Source organism: Siphateles boraxobius, unplaced genomic scaffold, assembly GCF_051911475.1.
Source record: "Siphateles boraxobius isolate OS27281-9 unplaced genomic scaffold, OSU_SipBor_1 31, whole genome shotgun sequence".
Lineage (NCBI taxonomy): Eukaryota > Metazoa > Chordata > Actinopteri > Cypriniformes > Leuciscidae > Siphateles > Siphateles boraxobius.
The window spans coordinates 6,642,678-6,659,237 of record NW_027508931.1 but is presented as its reverse complement, the minus strand read 5'-3'; the positions used below and the strand labels follow the sequence as shown (position 1 = coordinate 6,659,237).

Below are 16,560 nucleotides of genomic sequence, written 5' to 3'. Positions count from 1 at the left end.
ATTCCTCTACTGGGAAAAATCTCCTCAATACATTCATCAGGAAAACATTTGGAGCAAAACCATGGAAGCTGAGAGCAATTTTACAATCTTCAGGTCAGTTATGATTTGGCCTGACATTGATATCCGACATCTGCGTTAGTTAATGGAAACCCTGACATACGTGAAGTATCAGGTTTCTCAGTTCAATGTGACAGATTCATGAAATTTAAACAGACAGTGAGATGGGAACAGTCAAAACTAATCTTCAGCATGCAGATGTCCATGTCTAGATGTCCAATGGTGATTTACGAAAATAAATTACACAATTGAGCGTTATATCCTTCAATAAATTCAATCTGAAAAGAACTGAAAATTATTCAGTTATGGGTTCTGTTTATACTCGGGTGGATATGAGATCTGTCTGTTCGGCTCAGTGTAGAGATTGGACGAATGATGGCAGCATGACGTCAGAGTTGGACACGATTCTTGGTTCACATAAACACTTGTCAAGTGATGCAGGTTATACGTGACAAAAATGAGTGTCGCTGGCGCTAATGCAAAACTTGCTGTGCTTTTGTAGGTGGGTGTTTTATTCAGTTATTAGGGGTTTCTCCTGCAATATAAGTCTTTTTTGTCAGATTTATCACAAATCTCAAGCTTAAACTTTTACAAAAGTATTGGAATACTTCTATACAAGCCCCACGATTTAAAGTATCTTTCATGTTTGTAGAACAAACGGTTAAGGACAAATTATGCATCTTATAGGCTACAAATAGGCTACATTCACACTGCGAGTCTTGGAGCTCAATTCCGATTTATTGCTTAGATATGATTTTTTTGTATAGCTGTTCACATTATTGTTTTAAATTTGGCCTATATTAGATTCCAGTGTGTACAAATCATTTATGATACAAGCCCATATGTTTTGCTTGTATATTTGTCAATGTAATACTTGAGTTCTAACACATAACTGTCTTTTTCCACTGACACCTTTCACGATGGTCTTGATAACTTCGGGTCACTCCCATGAACACAGAATTGTGACGAATGCTGCTTTAGAGTGATGTAAAAGTCTCATGAATTCCGATATGACTGTTCAGACTGAAGTCGTATAGCAAAACATCTGACCTGTATCAGATTTAGAACCACATATGGAAGTGGCACAAATCGGAATTGATTCCATGTGGTTTGTGCAGTTCACACTGTCATGACAAAAAAAGATCTGAGTCACATTTACCTGGAGTCTGAACATAGCCTTAGTTTAATGATTATGGTTAGGGGTTTGTTTAAATCTCTAATTTTAAGAATAATACAATAATGATCTTGCCTTATCCAAATAATGAAATCCCATTTGAGTAAATACAGGGAGAGTTTACTCCCATTTGTTTTTATGATTCAAAAATAAAGGTAGAATTCAAAGCAAACATCTAACAAAATTATTGTGTATTTGGTGTTATGGTACAGTACTGCCATTTATCTGACTCTCTGCTTAAGGCCCTTGGCAGTAAACAATAGGGTAAATGTGGCTTTTGTCTGTCCTAGAAATCATAGATATGGAAAAAGCAGACATCCCACTTCTCTTATCAAAGAACGCACAAGAAAACAAGCATTGTTCAGGTACAGACAGAGAGAGAGACAGGAAATGTGTCTATTTACAGTGAGGTAACATACAGGTCAGCAGCAAAATTTTCCTTTCGGTTCTTTTGAAATACTGGACAGAAGACGAAAACAAACCACTCAATTTGAGTTTTCTCAGTCTGATACTTGGAGTTTGTTTCTCAGATTACATATGGGAATAGATCATGTGTCATCAATGGGCCAAGCATCTGGTTTCAGTTGAGCTTTGGGAACTTCTAGAGAACTTTTTCTATAATAAAACTACATGCAACTACATACAGAACTCAAGTCTGAGCCATATTTGTAAGGACTTTGCATGTTTAATGAAAGTAGCCTTACAGTCATGATAGACTGGTCTATTTTGCCCTGCAGTATTGGAAAGCATTTACCAAACTTGATTAAAACCCCCTTCTTTGTTTACGGATGCTTCTCCCTTCCCAAAGGATTAGAAAACAAAAAGAAGGACCAAATAGTTGGAAGTAGTTCTCCACTCTCTAATCATTTAATTTAGAGCTGTGAAAAGTGATTACCCAGAGGTCAGTGCACACAGGGATTAACCCTTGACAGGCCATGTCAGAAAACGTCATGTGAAGTAAAATTAATCTAGAGGCTTGATGGACATAGGCTGAAGCCATTCTGAGACAATGGGAATAATGACAAGTATGGAACCACTCGTTGTACATAAATCATGTAACAGTTCATGTTTTTACTTGCACATACGATTTAAATTTAATTCAAATGACGCATGTCGGTTACCATCAGGTAGAGTTAGTAATATGCTCCTCATTTAACTTTTTTTTTTCTATTTTCATTTTTTTTTTTGAAGGCCCCCTTGTGGCTACGCTACTGGTGTATATGCCACTACAGGGTGTAGTAAACAAAATAAACATACCATCCTCACTGGTGTGGGTCTCAATTCCTCCATCATGATCAACCTCCTCAAGAGCTCCATGTTCACTGTATGGACTCTCACTGCAGAAAAAAAGAGGAAATAAATCATGATGAATAATTATAATAATTAAATATAGGTTATATGAAAATTATATTTTTAAATACTTAATAGATTGTGGCATTTACAGCATCTGTAAACTCAATATTTGAGGACAGAATTAACAAAATTTCGGTCAGCCAAGTGTTTCTCATGAGCTTAAAAAACTTTTGATCTAAATGCCTGATTAAATTAATTTTGTAGCGACATACATTGTATGGTCTATGTTGATGTATAAATCTTGAAAAACAAACAAACAAAAAAACAGTTAAAGTTAAAACAATTGATTAAAATATATTTATACCCTGGTCTGTCTGAATACTTGATTCTGATTGGCTGGAAGGTGTGCATTAAAATCTTTCACTGAAGCACACACACACCACTCGCGCAAAAAGAACATTTTAGGAGCATTATTAATAAAATAGCTTATCTGCTGAATCGCTACATTATATTTCTCAGAAACGAGGGAGTAAAATCGCTGTTTTTGAAGTAACTAAACTCACAGTTTCATTGCACCATTCATCTATCTCTCCCTCCCTCCTTCCCACTCTCTCTCTCTCTCTAATTACTAATTAATTCAAATAAATGTTATAATTTATTCAAGTCAAATAAACGTAATCTAACACACTACTTCATCTGTGTCTGATTCAAAGTGGGCAGAATGGTAGATCTAACAAGCAGTAACTTTTTAAAATAACCATCATTTTCACCCTTCCAGTCAAATATTGCACTGCAAACTTCAATGACAGCTTTAAATTGTCAATGCTGGCAAATCAGGAATAAGTGGGATAATCCACAGCTAGCTGTGCATTAAACTATTTGAATGCACTATAAATACATAGTTTTGAAAATGATGTAGTGAAATTTCTTGGCGTTTTCAACATTTATAATAATAAGAAAAGCTTTTTGAGCACCAAATCAGTTTATTATCATCAGAAATAGAATGATTTCTGAAGGATCATGTGACATTGAAGACTGGAGTAAAGATGCTGAAGATTCAGCTGTGCCATCAAAGGAATAAATTACATTTTAGAAAACAGTTATTTTAATAATATTTCACAATATTAATGTTTTAATTGTATTTTTGATTTAATTAATGCAGCCTTGGTAAGCATAACGACCCCAAACCTTTGAACGGTAGTGTATGTATACTTCCTTACATAAGTAAATGCATGCACAGGTAGACAAAGTGTTAAGTCACAGCCAGAGTAAAACTCAGCATCGAGCAAAAAGAACAGAGGCTGTCATTAGTATTCAGGAGGAGTTGAGCAGGGTGATTGGGATTCTGTCAGTGGCACAGCACGGCTACTGAGACTGGCAGTAATGCCCTTCACATCCTTGCAGATTACCTCTGACACACAGTAAAGTCATTTCAAACAGAGCTCTGCCACTCCCACATGCCACACCACCAAAGGGGAAAATACGAGAACCGGCTTTGGCGAGTTTAAGGATGTAATGATTTGAAGTGCTCAAGTTCAGATTCTTGCAGTGGCAGGTGTTTTGCTTCAGTTTGGGGGATGAAGACTTGTGGGAGTTGGGCCGCTCTCTTTGAGACAACAAAATCACTAGCCAACACATACACACAGCTGTGGAGTTGGCGGAAAATGTCTCTTTCCTTTTCTCATCCATGGGTATTTCAGAGAGAAATGAGCGTTGTTTGGCCGGCAATTTTTTCTTACCTTGATGGCTGCAATTATCAAGATGGTTTCATTCTGTCTCACCTAGTTAAAGATCTCCAAACCCTTCGGCTTCTAAAAAATGTCCTACCTCGACTAAAGAGTTCACAATATCTGTGCGGGATCATTTCAAATAATTACCCACACCGAATCCAGACACAGCTTAGAATGAGCTGGTCCCGTCACTCTCTAGATCCAGGCACACATACCTGTGATATTAAGTGCATTTTAAATACAAACTTTTGGCCTAGGGCCTGGTATATCCTCCCAGAGAAAGAATGAGAAATACGAGGGCATTTTATTACACAAAATTCTGATAATTCACCGTTTTAAAGAAAATAACCATCACACATAATCCACACTGAAAAAAAAAAAGTTTCTTTAAAGGGATAATTCACCTCCAAAAATTGATTGAAATTAACCCTCATGTCATTCCAAACCTGTATGACTCTTTTTTAACAGACAGGACCTGTATTACCTTCTTCCAAATCTTTTGTAAGGATTTATCCTCCTTTCCTGGATCAACAATACCTGCTCTTCAAAACAAAGCAGTCACACCCTAAAACTGTGCTAACAAAATAAGTGACTCACTATAGCACTGAATTTTTTTTTTTTATTAAAACAAACTTTTTCACTTCAGTCACGCCATGGATGTCCAGATACAACCACTAATATAGTACAGAAAAATGCAATAGTCAAACACAAGCCCAAACACTGACTTTAACAAGATTTAACAAGATTCTCAGGTTGAGCAACCCCTGAACATCTATCTTACTTACACCTACCTAGACGCAGTTACCCAGACAGTTATCAATAAATTATTAAAAACAGCATCACCATATCATCGCACCACTCACCAATAATCTCCACCTGCCATACACTTCTCATACAGGGGGCCGTCAAGCTCCTTTGAATCAGGAAAGATGGTCTCGTGGTGGATGATGATGGTTTTGATGACCTCATTGACATGGGCCTGGCAGGAGACCTGGTCCTGAGTTTCTGGAGTGGGCATGAGGGTGGGGCCAAAGCAGATGGCCAGATTATAGGGGTCCATCATGTTTTCATCACTGTACTGGGACAAGCTGCAGGAAATACGAACAAGCTATTAGGCAACCAGCAAAAAAAGCAAGATGGTTCTGGTTTGGCTCTTAATCAGATAGTCAAGTTCGAGTCTGGTCTGAGAATTTCTTTATGATATGGTTCTAGGAATGATTTTGGCTCAAAAAGTGATATTCAATTACAATGAAGTAGCGTATTATATCATCAATACTTATTTCAGACGTATGTATGTTAAGTATGTTATTTGCATTTTTAAAGCTTTCTGTGTGTTTGTGAGACATTCAGACTTACTGGTTGAGGAAGGCGAACAGATATCGCATGACAACGAGCACTGATCTGGGTGAAGTCAGAAGGATCTTTCGAATATACAGCGCTCTCTCATACAGATTCTCAATTCCTACAAGAGAAAGAGAGAGAATAAGAGAGTAAAAATTAAGAAATCAAGCAAAAATTGAAGAGCAACACAATTACCTATTTATATATCATTTTGAAAGAAAAGAAATTCTGACATACAGTATCAGAATTCAGAAAGATAAGTTTTATAATTACTAACACGCATAAACTTGCAGTATACACGTACTAACACTTCCTTCACAAACCTAGAAGCAATTGACCAGACAGTTATTAATAAATAATTCAAAACAACATCATCTTATCCCACCACTCGCCAACAGTCTCTCTCTCTCTCTCTCTCTCTCTCTCTCTCTCTCTCTCTCTCTCTCTCTCTCTCTCTCTATATATAAATATAAATGTACAGACAGACACAGTATATGTATATATATATATATATATATATATATATAATATAAAAACATACATATATAAATTATTACACACCTCATTTGGTTGAACATGACACATGAAAATTGCGTATATCGCAAAGATTGCATAGACTGCATTCACGTTTTTGCAAGTAGAGACAGCGTAGGAGTCCTGAACAAATGCTTGTCGTGCCATGACATTCAAAAATTATTATTCAGGGTCGCCTTTTTCATCCACGCCACTTACCAGCCTTGAGTATCTAATGACATGCTTCCATCTGAACATGCTAATTCACAGATACCGGTAACCACATCATTGCAGCTCTATTCATAGAGTTACAAGGCTGAGCTCATTATGTGTGGCGGAAAAAAAACATTACAACAGCGTTCATTCGTACAAAGTTAAACTCTGCCCAATCTTGTCATGTTGCAAACGGACATTTCCAATAGCCAACTATCACTGCAAAACAAAGGACTTATTTTCAATTTGCATTGTTGTTAAAACTAAAACTATTAAAAATAATTTTTGGTAATTGAAATAAAGCTGAAATAAAATATGGACATGACAGATGCAGGTAGTGTATCTGTCACATTTCTTCAGTGTTTTAACCACAATGCAGAGCAAATTAAACAAGTGCTCTGTCAAAGGAGAATGAATATTAAACAAAATGAGGCGATTAATTTAAACTAAACTTTTGCCTGCCCTCACCCTGCAACTAAAAAAGCTGGTTAACAGAGCATTAGAGAAAGTCCCTTCTGGAATTCCATTAAGCATCTTTGCCGTCTCCTTAGTAATGCGCTCTCAGGCTGTGTTTGAAATCTCATAATAGTACTCCAACTCTACTTTTTCTACCAAAACTACAAACTACATTTTTCAAACTACATACTATTAATGCTTTATGCAGAATGTCAACTGTGCAGAGTATGTACATTTCTGTTATGCACAAAATATGCAAATAACTACAAGTCAAAATGTGCAGACGGCAACAGTCAAAATACCATTCATTTTCCCCAGGGGAATTGATTTTTAACTTACTGACCTTAAAAGATAGACCTATGTGAGCTATGAGGTTGTTAAATCGACGATATATGCTTTTGTTGAAGCCATCAGACCACATTGTTTCAACTTATACTTGGCTTGCATGTAACAGTGGAATTATATTCCTGAATGCATATTTTTCTATAAACAAAATATATTTCTCGATGCATAATAAACATTTTCAATCAAGAGTTTTATATTTATGGAATGATTCATGGGATTAGCTCTTACTCTCATTAAAGCCGTTAAGTATACAGTCTTGTACCTTTATCTTTTTGTCCGATTTTAAAATACTTTTTTTGCTTCAAAATCCAAGTTAATAATGTTGTGATTCACCTTGTAGCTGGTTGGTTGGTTCATTGCTTTTAACTCTTAAATGAAGACTATTTTAAAATATTCGGAATCAAGGCTACTGAAAAAGAGGGTGGGAACTGTTGGAATCTATACATCACAGTACAGTATCCCACAATGCAATGCATTTCTAGTATGATGACTGAACCAGAAGCAATATCAGCTGTAATCTTTTAACATTTTTCTGATCTTCTAATTTGACTTTTGCTCTGACTGCCACAACAATTACACTTATTATGTTGCTTGTTATCATGCATATAACTAGGATGTTGGCTGTTTATTAGTACTTATAAAGCACATATTAATGCCTTATTCTGCATGACCTTATTCTACATTCCTAATCCTAACCAATACCTAAACGTAACAACTACATCACTAACTATTAATAAGCAGGAATTAAGAGTTTGAGGCAAAAGTCGTAGTTAATAGTTAGTTAATAGTGAGAATTGGACCCTAATCTAAACTGTGACCAAAAATGTTCTTAAAAGGTCGACACTGGATGTCACTCAATTTAAACAATTACTTGACAATTACTTAAGCATACAACTATTTAAAATGTTTGCATACTGTTGCAAATACTATTTGAAAAAAATATGAAGTGTATCCTGCACAGTATGCCATATGCCACTAGTTCATTCCAAACATAGCTTCAGATCAACAACTACATCACATGGCTGTGAGACACATAAGCAGCACTTATAAAAGCAAAACCAGCCCCTGTAGAACATATTTAAAAACGGATGTGATCTGCTCTCGTCCATTGCTACTTCAGCACACACAGATCCCCGATTCATCCTCTGACAGCAGCTTAAAATAACCACGTCATTAGGGAAAAAGACCTGGGCTTTTAAGAGAATATGCTACTCGTGTTATCAGTCGTACTTGAGGACGAAACAGGGTTTCCAACATGGATCCTGAGCAAAAGAAGCAATTTAAAGAACTGTCAAGCCTCACCACAGACAAGGCACATGTCTTCAGCTACACAACATGAACTGATCTCCTACAGTGCAGTGAACGAACAACTCTAAAAGTCTATATATAGATCTGCCAGGGACAGAGAACAGGAGAGGCCATGTGCGTTCGAGGGAGTGTGTGGTATGCTGGGAAGCGGTAAGTCGTGTGTAAATGTAAACAGCAGGGAATCCCCATTAGTCACACTACGGAGTGTCACAGGCACAAGACCACTCGTTGGTCGACTATGTATGAGAACACGCCTTGACATTCCTCCACACGCAGACAAAAAAAAAAAAACACCCAACACACACGTGCAAACTCACGCAACCTTATTATAGCTCTTCACAGATTTTGATATGAGAACAAATATTTAAAAATGATCGGTCATATATAGCTACAAGTGATATTTTTATGCTAAAATTTGTTTGCATGTCAAAATAATATTTCTACATGGCAGGGAAATGTCAAAGTAAATTTATCCAGGTTTAAAAATGTTTATGTATGCAAGGAAATCCTAATAGCATGCGTTTAAATTTAAATCCATTTAAATTACTTAGCTAAATATTAATCCATATCCATTAATATTAAATGATTGATTTTTCCCAAAATTGTATCTGTGGGCTAAAGTACGTCAGATGCTTTAGGGTAAACTGTGCCAGTGGAATTAACTAAACGAAATGGTTTTGAATGTATTTTTAATGGAAATTGCACTGATCTGGTTTAATACATATTTTAATTAAATAATTTAAATACAAAAATCAATTGTTAATAACTTATATTTTTATTTCAAATGCACATCACCCATATACTGTCCTTTGATAAGAGGACAACTTGGTATCAAAAGTGGCACAGCTTACCCCACTCTTAATTGATTCGAGCTGTGGATAACAAACATCCCATTAACCCAAATGAAAGGATTTAGCATCACGGTGTCATTCTACATTCATTCAGTGCAATCTAACGTCATCTGTGATGATGATAAAGCACGCATTCTGAGCTCTTTCAAACACACACAACGTTGCATTCATGCCGGTTGAAGGACCAACTGAAGCTCTAATGTGTCATGCCGTGGTGGAACACACACTGCGCTGTAATGGAGGGTACGTAAGACTGTTAGCGTTAGCCTGAGGCGTAGGACGTCTTGTCATACAGTGAAGAAAGTCACTGTGCCACTGTTGGGGGCAAATGACTAAGATCTCTTCATCTGAGTGTACACGATAACAGTTCAAAGCACTGTTAATTCACACTGAGAATCAATGACAGATTTACAGCTGCAGGTCAATAGTAAGGAGAAAAAAAAACAGGCACTTACTGACACAGGAGATTAGATCATTGAATCTTTCCTTTGGAAAAAGTGGGTTCTCCAAACCTCGAAAGTAGAGTTTCAAAACACCCGCAACAGAGTTTATATCGTGGTTGTTCTCTTCATCTGTCAGAGGATCGTTACCTAAAAGACATATTATGCATCAAATCTGCTGTTTACGTTTACATTATTTTTTTTTAATCTAAAACATACAAATGAGATACATACACACATAATAATTTTTAATACTGGTAAACGAAATATCAGCATTTGCGGAACACACAACTTAGAAATTATGGCAATTCATTTTAGCTTTAAAATGAAGAAATATAATAACATAAATAAATAAATAAATCTCTTTACATGCAAGAAATATTGAAATGGATCTATATAAATAACAAGATAAACATCAAGAATATGTTTTTCCCGGTAGATGTTTTGCCAAAAACACTATAGTAAAGGACTTAAATCATATGAATATAGGTTCATAGCTCACATGACCATTGAAGACATAAGAGATTCATTATTATTCAGCAGTGACAGCACTTTCAGAGCTATTTTAGAAACCTGAACTCTGTTATCACACACACCACACACCTCTCTCAAACGAGTTCTTGATATCATTGACTTCAACTTGAGATCCAGACACTCTGAATATTCCTTGATGTTGGAGGCCTAAAAAAAATAGAGAAACTGAAATAAGTGTTTGAATAAGATGTCTTACCATGTTCATTTAAATCCATTGGAAATAAAGGCTGGTCCAAAGTAACCACGGTCAAATCCCAACCTCAAAAGCTAAGCCCTATGCTTTAGAAAAGTTCCCTTTTTCTAATTAAAGATAATGAATGAAGGAGAGAGACTGCAATCCACTTCTACAAAAACATCCGTCAGTACGGATTAGCTTTTAAATGGAAAGCTTGGAAGAGGGTCAGAAAAGATTAATTAAAAATGTCTCTATAGTACCAGTTAGACGGCCACACACAGACAGCTTTCAGCGCATACAATAGACCCACAAGATATATGACTGTGTTCGCACAGTTAATACAAGCATATGATAAAGACCTCTTTGGACTGAACGTCCTCTGACGTTGACTGGAAAGCACAACAGTAAACTTACAATAGATCTGAAACAAGTTTGTCCATGGCCTACACTAGAATTGGACGGATTTGGAACAACCCAGATTCTAAAACTTACTGAATCAGTCCCAAACTTCTGATAATCAATGACAGAACAGGTAGCATTTAGGTAGCAAGTTTAAAGACAGTAGCATATCTGATGAACAATTTCTTTGGGCTTTTCTGGTCCACTGACAATGGTGGACCGCTCTAAGGAATTATGTGTATTGTATGGTTTGAGCTGCAAGACATTTGCAATAACTTACCATATAGGTTGATGAATCGAATAGAGCTCTCAACAACTCGAGGTATTGCTTGTCCAGAGTCCTTAAAACAAGACAAACATGGGCATTAACTTAGGATATGGGCCAAGCAATCAGTCTAGCTCTAAATCAACTGTAAACATACCACACACCATGTATCATTCATGTCAGAGATGATAAGATAATCCTTCTTGACTCCTACAGACTCGTTTTAAAGAGCACACCTAAGATTTTGGGCTTTAACCCATCCAAGATAGGAAACAATATGACAACTTATATATACATGCTAACATGATTTTTGAACATGAATGGAGCAAATGCCACCGGTGGAAAATTCGAAATGGTTTAGTGAATCCAGCTATGTGATCCTGGTGTGCTTGTTGTGTGAAGTTAGAGCTGTTTATTCAGTGTTCGGCTACACTCTATCTTACAAGCTTTTAAAAATGCTGTTATCTGCTTTTAACCCATGGAATATGTGCCAAGTATGAACACTGTGCCAGTGCCAGGAACTGAGGCAGACCATTTCCTAGCTATGATCATTGCAATAAGGTGAAAACAAAATGTGCTGCTGTGAACATGTTTAAATATTGATACTGTACATCTGCAACGAATCATGAACCATAATTGAAACAGAGGTGGTAAAGTTATGAATGCTGGAAACTGCACTTTGCTGCGCAACTTTTACTTTATACGAAAAAAAGAATAATTAAGAATAATAGAAAAAAGAATAATTAAAATAATGATGGGATATAATTTTTTTTGCAATAATCAATTATAAGTATTGTAGGATTTTTAAATTTAAATCTTATGCTTGATTTATAATCTTAATACTAGAAATTATTTTTAGTCAGTGTAAAGAACTCTACATTTCTACAGTGAATGAAATGTGCTATACATAAACTACACTGTATTATTATTTTTTGTGAAAAGTTTAAAAATTGTGGGATATTTTCTCAATAAAATCATAATTGTGTGCATTACGGTCACTGAAGCCAAGAAGGATGAACTCTTGTCAAGCACATGGACATTTACTTTGGGGTCCAAACGTCAGAGACCACCAGTGAAAATGCTTCTATTATGCATATTGATAATTTAATACAATATTTTCCCTTACAAATTATATTATCAACATAACCATTTGACTGAAAGTTTAATAGAAAAAACGAAATCCGTAGACAAATATTTATATACATTTCAATGCATAACTTTTCTTAGTTTCCTTGTTTTACATTTTAAATAGAAATCCCAGAATCAGTGTGGTCTCGGATATTCAGACGCCATTGTACACGGTTCACAGCTCCTTAAGAATAAGCAGAGGTGACTGGAAGTTGAACTACTGGAAGCTTAGACAGACATGAAGCAATGAGCTTATCAGGACAAGCCGACTGTTTCTGTACCTGGTGCCTTGTGTGTGAGTTCCGTCGTCCACGACTATTAGAGAAGGACAGCAGAACGACAGGACAGAGAGCCAGAGAGTGAGAGAGCAGAAAAAACAGAAAGAGGCGATCCCCAGGTTATTTGGTCCCAGCACTACAAGCCACCAATAACAGCCTACAAAATCATTATTAGTCTTCCAATTACACCATTAGCTCCAGCCTCACAGAGAGAAAGAGGGGATGTGCTGACGCAACATTGAATCCTACTATCAAATAACTTTCCTCATCAAGTTTTTACCCTGAAATTTTGCATCTAAAAAATCTGTCATCATTTACTCTCCCTTATGTCATTCCAAAACGTTTTGACTTTCTTTTTTCCATGGAACACAAGAAAATAAACAAATAGATTTCCATTCATCAAAAGTGAATAGAGTCAGATGCTCTCAAACTCAAAAAAGATTATGCACCCTAAAAGTGAAAAATAATATTCAAGTCAATGCCATTGGTTCTCATCTTTCATAACTTCTAGATTTGCTTTTAGATTCTAGAAGTTTAAAATTGCAGAGGAATGAAATCCCTAAATCGCTAATGCTTTGAGAAATATTTTCAATGAATTATGACTTAAAGCTATTGTATAGGTGAGTCCCAATGTATGTACTTATGAACAAGGCTGTTGTGTAGTACAAACAGTGAGTAGTGCGTTTACACTAAAAATTCCAAAAAGAAAAAGTGCATTTGATTACACTTGCGTACATAGTGTATAGTATACAGTGTATGTGCATCATTTGGAACACAACATATAACTTCAAAAGTCTTAGAATATAGTGCCTAAGGAGCATTATTAATGCAATTTGCATCTTTTAACAACATACATTTTTAATATTCACTTTCACTGCATGGAAAAAGAGCAGAATGATCAATCTAGAACATTCCAGAATATTATTTTGTCTTCCACAGAAGATAAAGTTCGGAACAGCACAAGACAGGGATTTCTTTCTCTTTTTTTAGGAGAACTATCCCTTTAAGAGGCTTTCATGCTGCCCTGAAGCAACTGGGTGAATGTTGATGCCTGAAGCTCACTTTATCTCAGTCATCTCACTTCATGTGTACACACACCCACACATACCCCCGTTTCTGCTCTGTTTAAATACCTTCCCCAGCCATAATGATCAGTCAAGTAGAAGCGAGTAGCCGTGGATCATTATGGCTTCAAGCAGCGGTATTCAGTGCAGGTAGTACAGTACCCAAAAGCTCTAAGTACCTTAACAAATGACTCCAAATTGCCATTAAACAGCTTAACGTTAAATACAGAGCGTGGCCTGGGCCTCTGTGTGCCAAACGGTTTAGGAGGAAGACTGGGAGGCCTATAAAGAGATGTTTACACTTTTAATCTTGAATATGCTCTGCAAGCCTTACGCACCACTAATGAGTTCATATCTCACACATAGTTTATGGAGCAGCTTTGTGGTGGACATGTGATTTCAGGTTATTTAGGGGTAGGCTCCCATTGTGTCTAGCTCAGTAATCTGCACATGACAATATCCTGTTCATAAACTGCACTTCCACCGCACATCAAAGGTCATGGAAATGGCAGGTCTGCTGAGAACAGCAGGAGGTGGGAGTGCGAGAGATGTCCAAGCACGAAATCTTTTGGCTCGGATAGGGGAGCTGGTGGAATCACATTGGGTTATACCTTTACCTAAAAATCTGAGTTCATTTCAATATCAGAATGCAGTTCTTGTTTTATGATAGAATTGATGCTATGTCCTTAATGGATCTACAGTATAACTGACATGTGCAACAACAGCTTAACACTGAAAGAAAATAAAAAAGGGTAACATGCAAGTTCAACCAATTCAGATCACTCTTCATTCCTGTCTTTTAATCAATAGAAGAGCTTTTTATGTGCTTTCAAACTTGAGGATTTCTGGGTGAGGCTGAATCTAAAGAGCACTATTAGTGCAAAGCATTGTGGGGAGAAACCCCCGGGAAGATTGCTGCATGAACATATGGTGAATTATGGCAGAGAACAAACAAGCATCTGGTCTACTGTTTGGATCTTATCTGTGTATGTACCCTTTTCTCTTTAACTTTCAGGTCTACTTTCTCACAAGTGCTTTTAGACAGACAGAACAACAGATAGAAAGATAGAATGAGTAATATAAAGATCGATAAATAGAAAAATAGACGATTGACAACAATAGACAACTAAAGACCGAATGACAAATTGATAGAATTGTGGACAGGTCGATAGAACAATAGATGGATGGAAGGATAGATAGAAAAACGATACATAGAACAACAGATAGGCCGACAGAACGAAGGATGGATAGAAGGATGCATATAATGATAGATGCATAGAATGACAGAACAACTGATAGATAGAATGACAGATGAAACAAAAGACAGATAGATAGACCTACAGATAGAATGATAGAACAATGGATAGCACGACAAATAGAATGACAAATAGAACAACAGAACAACTGAGAGATATAACAACTGGAAATATATAACAACAGACAGAATGATAAACAGACAGACAGACCAATAGAATGACAGATAAAATGAAAAAAAAATGATGGAAATATTGACAATGATAAAATGATAGCCAATGAAAAAATGATAAATGACAGACAGATAGATAGAATGTTTGAAAGAAAGTCTGACATAACCTAATATTATATCTAGCACCTTAATGTGTTGCAGAAGACAACAAACAAGACAAACTGTGAACAATTTTTACCTTGTAGTCGCATAGTCAAGCCGGTAACCTGAGAGAGAGAGAGAGAGAGAGAGAGAGAGAGAGAGAGAGAGAGAGAGAGAGAGAGAGAGAGAGAGAGAGAGAGAGAGAGAGAGAGAGAGAGAGAGAGAGAGAGAGAGAGAGAGAGAGAGAGAGAGAGAGAGAGAGAGAGAGAGAGAGAGAGAGAGAGAGAGAGAGAGAGAGAGAGAGAGAGAGAGAGAGAGCGAGCGAGAGAGAGAGAGAGAGAGAGAGAGCGAGCGAGAGAGAGAGAGCGAGAGCGAGAGAGAGAGAGAGAGAGAGAGAGAGAGAGAGAGAGAGAGAGATAGAGAGAGAGAGAGCGAGGAGAGCAAAAGAGAGAGAGAAAGAATATGACAATACAGTTCTTCAGAGGCCCAGTGGAGGCTTTTGTTTATGCTCAGTAAAGCACATACAGCCAGCCATCTGTCTGGACATCCATACACATGCACCTTTAGGACATTGTTATGTTTGGTAGAGAAATTCTACATTTCCACTGCAGTAGCAGGTTAAAAGTTTTAGCTACAGGTACCTGTTTAGCTATAAAAATATTTCATCAAAGTGCCAAAATGCAGCAGGCAGACTACTGCCTACATCTTAAACAGGGTTCCTGACAGCTTTGTTGATCCCACCCACACAGCGTTCACTCAATGGTCCCCTAACAGCAGTCTGCAGTGTTCACAACACAAGACTGAAGTGCCCCAGCTCCAAAACATGATGAGCAGATTTATACATGACGAGGGAATTATAATCCTTCATACTATCATAATTAATTAACATGAGGTTATTATAAGGTTGCATCACCCACATGAGCAGCGGTGTGTCATGAGCATCTTCCTGATGGTTTCTACTGGCTATGAGGATTATGATCCAAATTAGTTATACAGTACCTTCATCATTAATTGTGTACTTTCAGTTTAAAGTGTTGACCCTACGTTGGAAGGAAGGAAGAAGGAAAGAAAGGCAAACAATACCATCACCAAGGGTCCTCTTCAGTAGATCATGTTTTGCCTGGAGCTTAGTGATGAGATTGCTGCCCTCCAGATACTCACGGAACTTCTGTGAAGAGAGACACAATTGAGACAAGCATGAGGCAGGATCATTTAAGCACAGAACCAGAATTAACTTTTTAAATACATTAATTAATTAAATTAAAATGAAATGCAATGTACAAAAAAAAAACAAAAAAACACTATACAGTATATATAGTATACACACACTACCAGCCAAAAGAATATAATTAAAAATAATAGAATTTTTTTCTTTTGAGTCTCTTATGCTCACCAAGGCTGCATTTATTTAATCAAAATACAGTAAAAA

The 16,560-nt window shown here is 36.7% G+C and overlaps 1 protein-coding gene across 7 annotated transcripts in view; it reads right to left on the bottom strand.

Moving 5' to 3' along the window:
* srgap1a (SLIT-ROBO Rho GTPase activating protein 1a) overlaps positions 1-16,560 on the bottom strand; it is a 115,086-nt gene that overhangs the window by 18,674 nt on the left and 79,852 nt on the right. For 4 of the 7 annotated variants that reach the window (XM_077193559.1, XM_077193555.1, XM_077193560.1 and 1 more), the window contains exons 10-18: positions 16,215-16,299; positions 15,229-15,256; positions 13,744-13,846; positions 11,110-11,170; positions 10,325-10,402; positions 9,737-9,871; positions 5,611-5,716; positions 5,118-5,342; positions 2,489-2,568 (exon numbers count right to left, since the gene is read on the bottom strand). In XM_077193559.1, the coding sequence (XP_077049674.1) occupies positions 2,489-2,568; positions 5,118-5,342; positions 5,611-5,716; positions 9,737-9,871; positions 10,325-10,402; positions 11,110-11,170; positions 13,744-13,846; positions 15,229-15,256; positions 16,215-16,299 (901 nt within the window). Of the gene's footprint in view, positions 1-2,488; positions 2,569-5,117; positions 5,343-5,610; positions 5,717-9,736; positions 9,872-10,324; positions 10,403-11,109; positions 11,171-12,503; positions 12,538-13,743; positions 13,847-15,228; positions 15,257-16,214; positions 16,300-16,560 lie in introns of all 7 variants that reach the window. The other 3 variants (XM_077193561.1, XM_077193557.1, XM_077193558.1) reach the window with 1 other exon arrangement.